Here is a 10,073-nt window from a genome sequence, read left to right on the forward strand (position 1 = left end):
ATATTGCGACCTACAGTACAGGTAATTATGCAAATATGTACAAAATCATATCTAAAAAAAGAATGAATGAATGTGTGAATGTGTGCTGGAAAAGAGCAAACATGCTTGAGTCGACTTAAAAAAAACCTCTTCACACAGGTGTAATATGTCTAATATCTAATTGGGGGTTATTCCAAAGCTTGAAAACCTCTGCAGTGTGTGTTTCTACAGGATTGGAAGAGTGTCATTCGTCTGGAGCCTTCCAGACAGTTTTCTGTGACCACACAGAAGTGCTCTGGTTTAATCCTATTACATCTCAAGCACAAAGGGAGATAAGAGGTTTATGTAGAGGCTTCCTTACAGACCATCTCTCTCCCTTGAGACATTAGGGGAGCTTCACATTTGGTCAAATACTAGTGCTGACGTTGGTTCTTCTGGCTGCCATAGTGGCCATTGTTTGTGCTCTTTTTTTTGAGGGTTGAAATTGAAGATTCGTTGATAATAGGATTGCCTGTGAGGGCAGCGGAGACACTGATGATGAACGTGGATCAGGTGAATGATGTAATCCAGAGATGGGTAAGTCAGCAATACTCTATATCACTGTGATATAGTTCAGCTGAGGCACACTGTAACAGTGCTGCTTTAAATGGTCTTAACACAAGTAAAGAGAGCATTTGAAAAGTAGAGTTTCAAGAATATATAAGCTATTTACATCTACTTTTACAAACTGATTGTTGGCATCATGGTGAAACTCACTGTTAAATACAATTAGGAGCGCCCTGGTGGCCAGGTTCACATTTTGTCTCATGTCATCCTCCCCCTCCCCCCTCTCTCTCTCCCAATCTTTCCTGTCTTTCTCCACTGTCAACTATCAAAATAAAAAAGGCAAAAACGCACCCAAAAAATGATATACTGTATATAGATATGCAGTCAGATTTCTCACTCCAAGAATATACTTACTATACTTTACTATACACTTGCTACTATACTTTTTGGGGGCATGTTTGTCTTTTTCATTTTGATTGTTCACAGTAGAGAGAAATAGGAAAGATAATATCATAGTTTTGGGGCATTTCGATAGTCCAGAGAACTATTATAAATTATCTTGATATATATATTTATGATATATTTGCTATCTTAAAATTTATGCTCACAAAGTAACAACATTTTATCTTACCTGTACTCCACATTTACATAATCTATGTTTTTGAAATTTTGAAACATTTATATCAGGTAACATTTTTTTTCCTCTAACATTTTAGAATGAAACACATAGAGATGACATGTTTAAATTTGGCATGGTAACAGCATGAAAGTTTTAGAATGAAACACATAGAGATGACATGTTTAAATTTGGCATGGTAACAGCATGAAAGGGGCAATACTAATGCTTTCTGGAGTTTTTTCATACTGTATTTCAAGCATACCAATGTCAAGCTGTGTTAATACTGTGCATCAGAACATGTAAAAGAAAGCATTGTGTTATTTGATATGCTCGATCTTGTGTTTAGAAGGATACTCCAGAGGTAGGATTCAAGCCAGAGGACCACCAGCACTTCAAGAACGTTGGATCCGCCTGTCTTGGTCAGGGGGAAAGTGCACAACTACTGAAAGTCCTTCAGGATGAGAGAAACCAGGTATCTCCTACATCACAGCCAGAACTAACAAACACAGGTCTCATCCATCCTCAGAAATAAAAGGCTGCCCAGGACTAGTCACACCTCACAAATATGAAATGAAGGACGGTGTTAATCTGTCACAGTCCCAATGGTAAATACTGTTGAAGACACACTGAGTCACACTGTAGCCTCCTCAGTGTCAACAGCCAGGAACAGAAATAGCCACTTCCCTGCTACCCAACTACGCTGAACATCACCACTCAGCCACGACTCCGCGCCTGTCGGCCTCTTGACCTGGAGGTGTGGGGAGGAAACTAGCAGATATGCAGTCAGATTTCTCGCTCCACTGATAACCCTCTTCGATACGACGCTCCTCTAAGTGCCCTTGGTTGTCCCATCTCCCCATGCTTCCCGCACTTGTGTGTACTGTACTTTTAGAAGCATGTGTCATTTCGTTCTCTTTCAGAAGCTTAAAATAATCTCCATGGGTTCAAACGATTGACTATTAAATGAGAAATCTCTGGCTTTCAACTTGGGCGTAGAGGACAAACTTGGACATAGAGGGGGATTTTGCATCTGCAGAGCAATACAATTTCATATCATCTACTGGTGAAAGAGTTAAGGGGCCTTACTCTTACAACAATTCTTTGAATCATATTGAAATACTAAAGAATCTTTGACAGCATTCTTATATAGCTTTTTATTGCCATTTTGCACAGCATCAGGAGGGCGTCTGGCACAAAACATGCACCAACAAAAAGTAAACCTGTAGCGACATCCAAGAATCATTATTGATGAATATGACAAATTTGTGCTCTTGTACGCATAAAATATAATGGTTGTGTTTTCTCTTTTACTTAGGGATTTGTGAAGACAATGGGCTGCGGTCTCTTGGCACCTCTTGCAAGTGAAGTGATTAGAAAGGAGAAGAGTCTCGATCACTGTCAGGCTGCCATTACACACCTGACCAGGGTAGGTACAGACAACTACCCTATATAATGCTTGTGGACAATATTTACAAGCAATATTATACAATCATGTCTGTTGTGATGTCTAGACTTGCAGCCCGAAGGAGCTCCTGCATGGTTTGCTTGAACTAATTGAGGACACTGATCCAGATGCCATCGCTGACACCATCATAACTCTTGCTCCACATCTTCAAACAGGTAACACAACAGTGACTTTATTAAAAAAAAACTTGCAAAGCCTTACTGCTGATATTCCCCCCTGCTGAAAAACACCCACTTGAAAATGCATGGAAATTGTTCTAGTAATTCAGTATATGCAGTTAAAACATGGTATGTGGCGCCCCCTGCTGTAAAGTAATTTAATCTCACAACTACCTTGCGTGTTCAAAAGTGCTGCTTCGGATGGATGAGGGGAAGGCAGCCTCTTTGGGCCTGGCTCTATCCGCCCTGCAGAAGCAGATGTCCCGCCTGCCTGTGCCTTACACCCAGCAGCAGGAGGCAGCGGATGAGTTTGGTCTGTGTCGCTGCTGCACCGCCTTGGCTGCGTTTATGGAGCCCTTCGTGGAGGAAGTGAAGATGAAAAGTGGAAACGGTGTCGGCACTCCTGGGGATCAGGAGCTGAAGACTGAGCTTCTCAAGTTGTAGGTTTCTGTCTCTATGTTTGGTGGGTTTGAAGGCAGAGTAATGAGAAGATATTAATAATAATAAAAAAACGGTTTAAAGAGATGGCCTGACTGTGGGTTTATGTTAGAGCACAACAAGATTATGGTTTTAGATTTTTCATGTTTTTTTTTTAAATTTTTAGATAGTTCTCCCTTCTTATTTTCTATCTTTGGTAGGGGTGGTATTTTATTAAAGGTATAATGACAGAAGTTCAGAACAGGTATTTTGTAGGATGTCTGCAACAGGTATTGTGTAATACAAACAATAAACCATGAATTATTTAAAAAAAATGTATTTACATAAATTTTCCAATGCATCCTCACGTTGGGACCACTTCTAAATTCTCTGCCAAAAATGTATTCTTTTTTACCCTGCACATAAACCACAAACATATTTGTATTTCATTTTAGTTAAATACAAGTAAACAAGATAGCTGTAGTTTTTTCACAGTGTCATTTTTATTCTTATTTCAATTTAAGCCAGTGTTTTTTAACATCTAGTTAAAGTCTTACTATTGCTTTATAATGACAACCTTGGGAAGTGCCAATGCCAAAGTTCAAACTGTTGTACAGGCTTAGTGATGAATGGTCTGTCTTTCCCTACAGCTGCATGAGGAGCTTGAGAGAGCCGCTCCTCCAGGCCCAACTAGACCGAGGGAGGAAATCACCACTGTGGCTCTTTGCGACAGAGATACTGGTAAGAGCAAATTATTTCTCATTTCTCCATCTATGGGGAGGCAGTCATACAGAGGATCATGTTTGATTGTGAATGTCGCTGTGCATTTGTCCTCCAGGTCACACTGCCTGCAATCCAGGAGCCTCTTCCAGATCTCCTGTTCTACAACCCTCTGAAGAAAAGCATCCTGATGGACAGTCATCAGTCCAAGGAGTCAAGGGCTTGTTTGGCTTACCTGCTGTTTGTCCAGCTCATCTCCATAGAGAGGTTTCCAGCAGTATTCAGGTAAAATGAGAAGCCATAAGTCGGCCTGATCATGAGCTTTCAATGGCACAGACAGGAGATGGTGTTTATCTTTTACCTCACCACACCTGTCAAAAAATGTAGGTTTAGTGTAACAAACTATTTACATTTGTTATGTTTCTTCCTGTTCCAGCCCTGTATTTGTCCTTCAGTGCAACATGGAATACATAAATATCTTGCTCAGTAGGTATGCTGTCAATACAATATGGAGTGAAAATATGTCTCTTGTTTAAAAATTATAGATCTCTTAAAATAATCTGTCATCTTGTTTCTTTCTACAACAGAAAAAATGAATCATGCTTACTCAAAGGACTGGTAAGGGCACATCAATACACATTTGTCTTACATTTGTCATTTGGTCTAAAATAATAAATGAAAAGAAAACAATAGAATGGAGCTGAAGTAAATTTAAGTATAAATGTGTATTTACACTCAGGCTCTATATGCAAAAAGCTTGGAGAGTGTGCAGGACAACAGCCTCCCAGTGGATCTACTGGAGCTGAAGACCTTCTACAGCGTACCGCAGGTAAGCCAAGCATGAGATTGGTCCCATTCTTACAGTCTGAAAAGGTACATTAAGTCACATTTTTACTGTCCAGTTACCCTTGTGTTCCTCTGTAATTCACAGAACTTGCGCCAAGTTCTCACTGACTGCCCAATGCAACATTTGGTGAATATACAATAAGAACAATGTATTTCCATTGGCCATACTGTCAAACATATGAATTTGCTGACTTTGCCTGTGTGTGTGATCACTGCTTTCCCAGAGAGAAACAGGACTGCAGGTTTTCCAGCTCTTCATCAATAAATTAGACAGTGAGGCAAAGCACAAGTTCTTCAGGTGAGAATATCATCAAAAAAGAAATGAAATAAAACCTTTAGACTTCTTAAGCTGTAGAGTAGACCTTCTGTAGTAATGTGAGCATGATGCACATTTTGCATATCATGTATATTTCCTCTAAATTCACATATCTGATTTCTTTATATTCCAATGTCCTTCTGATTGTTTATATATATATTTTTTAAAGTTTCTATTTACTTCCTACAGCATATATTTCATATTTTTGGTAGATTTTCACATCAGATATATTCTGTATTCATTCTTTCTTTGTCTCAGTAAGTTCTACTGCTATTTTGCACACCCATGTGGTCCATACTGTTTCCACATACTTTCAATTCATACATTCAACTTAAAATGCTCTAGTGTTAAAATTGTTGTTGCATATTTTTATAAACCCCCATCTGCTGTATTTGTATTTAAATTATATTTTAAATTATATTTTGCTTTGCTGTATTCTATTAGTATTTGCATCTGAACCGTCCCAATTTCCCCACAGGGATTATTCAAGTTTCATCTTATACTGATCAACTCAAGTTTGTTGATGTTTGTTTAATTAGGCCAACTTAGTCTACACAGTTTCACAAAAGTCAAATTTTCTTTTGCAGATGCATGTTAAAAACCAGCAACCATTCAGGTGTAGAGGGTTATATCGTAAAGAACATCAAGAATCAAGTAGAGTTTTCCATCAAGGTAAGATAAAAGATAATGTGGGCTTACCCATATTTTTTCTTTACACTAGAGACATGCTATATGGACATTGCCTTTTCCCATTTGCTCTATTTATGATGAAAAATAAAAAATTACATTGCTGAAATAAGGATTCATCCACTATGCTATAAAAAACAATAGGCTTAGGTTGCACAATAATAAGTGAACTGTTGTTTGTGTAGCAATTAGTCCTTAAGCCTTCTTACATACTGTATACAGTCAACTTGGTCTTATGTATCGGTGTGGAAAAATAATCAGGTTTCTAGTACTGAGCAGAAAGCTTAAGTCCTAGTCTTGAAATGTTTGTGAGACAGCCTAGTTGGAACTAAATGGGGCAAAATTAAGATTTAGACCCTATTAACATCCAATAAGGCTATATGACAAATTTAGAAGATCCTGCCTTCGTGTTTTACCTTCATCTTGATGGCTGGGAGGGTGCATGTGTAAATTCTTTGATCATTCTCCTCTAGCCTGGCAATGGCAATGAATGGTTCCTAGGAGCCGAGTTTCTCCCACTGCTGGGACTGGCGCTGTGTCTGCCACAAGGTGCTCAGACCGATCTGCTGCACAGTATGGACAGGTGAGGAGTGTGAACCATAGTAGAGTAAAATCACAAACTACAGTAAAGATACAAGAGCTGCAAGTTCCAGACATCTATTTCAGGTATATTTCTGCCTTGTTAAGATGGACAGAAGACTGTATATATCCAGTGAAGCTCACATTTCATGGGCTAGCTACCTTCAGAGAGAGTCAACTTCAGACCAAGACGCATTTGTCCAATTGTAAAATCACCCAAAACCACTCAGAGCTTGGCTTGTCTGCAAAGATTCACTTACAATAGTCTGTCAATGTCAGTATTGGAGTGCTTCATCCTGACAGAGCCAATCTTAAGCGATGCCCCATCTCTCTTTATCCAGGATAATGGAGTGTCTGAATCTTCTGCGTTATCTCCTTATTAGAGACAAAGAGTTCAGGAGCAATGTGAGTCTTTCTAATTCAACACTTCTATTGTTCTCCCATCTGTCAGATGGTGTGGTTAATGCAGAATACTGATGGTCTATTCCTCCTACTTTTAGACAGATGTGTGGGCAGAGCTGTGCAGGATCAAAGACGAATACCTAAAAAGGCTGCGCGTCTGTATCGGCTTATCAAGAGTGTATTATACATCTGAAGTGAAGGCACTGAGGGAGGATCAGAAGCTAAAAGCAAAGGGTAAGCATTAATAAAATTACATTAAAATAACCTTGTGCAAATTCTGCAATATTAACAGCCTGTTTTTACGTTGTGTGCTACTGTCACTATTCTCCTCTAGAAGCCAGAGCTGTAGCCAGATCAACGACATTAGTCAAAAGCATAACAGTGAGACATGAGAAAGTGTCTAATATGCCTCCAGACGTCCAGCACCAGGTACAGTAACTACCTTTCCTGTCAGTTTTCACAATTGTGCTTTTGCTTTTTTAGCACGACGACTAAGCTGAAAACTGCCGGACCTCTTGTACTTCTCAGGTCCTGCAGAGCGCTTTGGTGACTTTTGACCTGATGGAGAGTCTTATCGTCCGCATCGAGGAGATAACCGAGGAAAAGGAGAAGACCCCAAATTAAACAGAATCTGCTGTTATTAAATCGTCACTTTTAAACCATTTGTGTGTTTCACAACAAATGCTTCTTTTTATTTATCTGTTTGACCAATCAATAAACACCAAATATGTAACAAATATTTGTATTTTTCTTTTCCAAAAATCTTTCAGGACATAAAACATCAACTCTCAGTGTAACAGTAGAACAATGTAACAGTGGTGTTCATGTGTTCAGACACAATTTTCACCTGTCTTCTGTATACTGACCTAATTGAGACTTGTATCAGTAAGGGTCCGTGACAAAGACAGAAGGGAGAGACAGAAGGAGAACTTGCCGTTTACGCTTCATCCCACCTGCTCAGCCAAGCTTCAAAGTTTGTCTCTGAGCATCTCCCACACCGGGCTGCTTTCAATGACATGGGCCCGAGCCAGAGACATCCGATCCCTGATGCTGTCGACATGCGGCTTACTGGTGGCCTGCAGATGAATTTGCCTTCATTCATTTGTCAAAATATCACACAAATACAACAGCCACTATTTTGTATCCAGAATCACCAAATCATGCTCATGCACTGCCTTTATCTTTACCTTGGCGATTGTCAACATTCCTTTGACAATCTCAGCATTGTTTCGCACAGGAAGGATCCTGAGGTTGCTGCCAAAGAACCTGAAAAAGACAAAATTGGCTTCCTCAGTAATGACAAGCATAATTAGACAAATAATAAATCCCCATGGTTCCCACACCTTTTCACTTATATTCCAAAACTTTCCTATGACCCTGTTTCACATTTCCATGACAACATTTTAATGAGAATTAGTAATAAGTCAGCTACACTAACTTTAAGCATTAGTTTGTTTTTCACTTTAAAATCAAGGATTATAATATGATTTTAGCTCTGTCAATAAAAAACAGTCAGCAACCAACAGTATTTTCCTCCAACAGGGGGGTTCTAGACTGTTTCAGAGCCAGCCACAGCTTTTTGAGACATTTGACAGTATTCAAGAAAAACAAATCATCAGCTAATTTCATGACTTTTACAAAACTTTTCTACCTTTTATCATTTTTCATCTCCAGGCCTGGAAAATACTATTGTCAAATTCCATGACTTTTATAGCTTTTCCAGTAGTGTGGGAACCCTGAATCTCTTCTAATCACATTTTCCATGTAACCAAAATCCTGTTTTAATCCATTATATTATGTTATTACATTAGGGTCAGCAGAGCTACTGGCTCCCTCAGTAATGACAGGTACAACTGGACAAATAAAACAAATCTCTTAGAATCGAATTTTCCATGTAAACAAAATACTGTTTCAATGTTTTAATCAATTTGTTGGACTTTGCTTGTTATTACATTAGGCTCAGCAGAGGTACAAAAAGTGACTGCAATAATAGTAAGTGAATGGCCCTAATAGACCACATCCATGGCCATAGTGCCCTCCAGTCAGATCCCAACTAAGTGACTGGATTCATAAAGCCATAACATATCTATCTATCAACCTGCGCTGAATCGCTGACAAGGTGTCCAACTCCTTTTTCCCATAAAAAGGAGTGTGTAGAAGTAGGAAGCTGTTCCGGTGGACTTCCACAAATTTCTTTATCCTTTCGAAGAGTCCTGACTCCTCACAACTCTCTGGGGGATCTTGTGGGTCAACAACCAAAAATGCGGTACCTGGGCACATAAGTTTATATGGCCGTCAAGCTTACATTCATTCACTTTTAGGCTAAGTAACTTTGGCTGCAACATCCATCCCAGACAGCCTTATCAAGAACCCCATATGCTATCTGTGGTTTTGTGTTTTCTCAAACTTAACTGGGCCTGTGACAGTAGCTTCACAAACCGTGGTATCCTTGATGTTTCAATTTAATAAGGCAAGAAAGAGTTGAATAAAGATGGAGGAAACTGATTTGGTACGTCAACTACTTCCATGCCACATTCTAGTCCGTTCCCCTTATAAAATACATAACAATTATTGGCAGTTATCCAATAGCCGAAAATACACCGTGTTTACCTGACAAAGGAAAAACAAAGGCTCCGGACTCAACACTGTCTGAAAATCTGATGCGATGTTGTTGTGCGCAGAGCATCCTTGCTGTATCGTGGTTCTAGTAAAGCAAACACAGATGGTTAGCTTCTTCTGAATTTGTTGAAAAGCTGACAAGTGACTTTAAGCATTGTTAACAAGCTTGAATGTGTAATATTTTACTGACTGTATGAACTTATTTTTTTGGTGGTACGGTAAAGTTAGCTAACGTTAGCCAACAAACACAAACACACATCCATCTGCCTATCTCCCCTTTTCCCCCTGAATCCCAACTGTCAACGGAAATGTTTGGCAATTCAAGTTTTAACGTTACCTGAAGTGATGTGCTGACAATAATGGTTGTTTTCCACTGAATAGTTGTTTCCTTGTTGGTTGACATAGCCAACTAGACAGTCTGGGTGAAGATACTGTAGTTTTGATGAGACCAGCAGACTCATAGAGATATGGGCAGACTAGCCGGACAAGTTTTTGGCTCGCTCAGTCTGACGTCGGACTGGAGCATCGCTATGCTGCCTTCAGGTGCTGTCGGAAATAAAGTTGTTACGTGATAATCGTACATGAACGACCCAACAAATTGGACTGGGAAAGTGGGCATTTTCTTTGATACCCAAGTTGCCGAGATTTAACGTTTACGGGACAGAGAGACATTCTTTGTAAATTGTTGATACCTGTTGATGTTAATGTTGACGTTAAAAA

General features: G+C 39.3%; 2 protein-coding genes across 2 annotated transcripts; one reads left to right on the forward strand and one right to left on the reverse strand.

Moving 5' to 3' along the window:
* Positions 1–513: 513 nt before the first annotated feature.
* Positions 514–7,439, forward strand: LOC139658069 (glomulin-like). Its single transcript, XM_071536098.1, has 18 exons — positions 514–555; positions 1,491–1,616; positions 2,460–2,570; positions 2,656–2,764; positions 2,958–3,207; positions 3,835–3,925; positions 4,023–4,189; positions 4,341–4,394; positions 4,492–4,522; positions 4,644–4,733; positions 4,836–4,877; positions 4,975–5,048; positions 5,654–5,738; positions 6,227–6,336; positions 6,674–6,737; positions 6,833–6,968; positions 7,069–7,163; positions 7,263–7,439. The coding sequence occupies exons 1-18, from the start codon at positions 514–516 to the stop codon at positions 7,356–7,358; spliced, it is 1,773 nt and encodes a 590-aa protein (XP_071392199.1). The 3' UTR covers positions 7,359–7,439.
* A 233-nt stretch (positions 7,440–7,672) lies between these two features.
* Positions 7,673–9,821, reverse strand: LOC139658071 (protein SPO16 homolog). The gene is made up of 5 exons (XM_071536099.1): positions 9,691–9,821; positions 9,345–9,438; positions 8,833–9,004; positions 7,922–8,000; positions 7,673–7,810 (listed from the first exon to the last, which is right to left on the reverse strand). The coding sequence occupies exons 1-5, from the start codon at positions 9,754–9,756 to the stop codon at positions 7,703–7,705; spliced, it is 519 nt and encodes a 172-aa protein (XP_071392200.1). The 5' UTR covers positions 9,757–9,821; the 3' UTR covers positions 7,673–7,702.
* Between the last annotated feature and the right edge of the window lie 252 nt (positions 9,822–10,073).

This window comes from Centroberyx affinis, unplaced genomic scaffold (genome assembly GCF_046629955.1).
Source record: "Centroberyx affinis isolate AG114_WGS23_722 - 3 ecotype Tasmania unplaced genomic scaffold, CSIRO-AGI_Caff_v1 ptg002825l_1, whole genome shotgun sequence".
NCBI classification, from domain to species: domain Eukaryota; kingdom Metazoa; phylum Chordata; class Actinopteri; order Beryciformes; family Berycidae; genus Centroberyx; species Centroberyx affinis.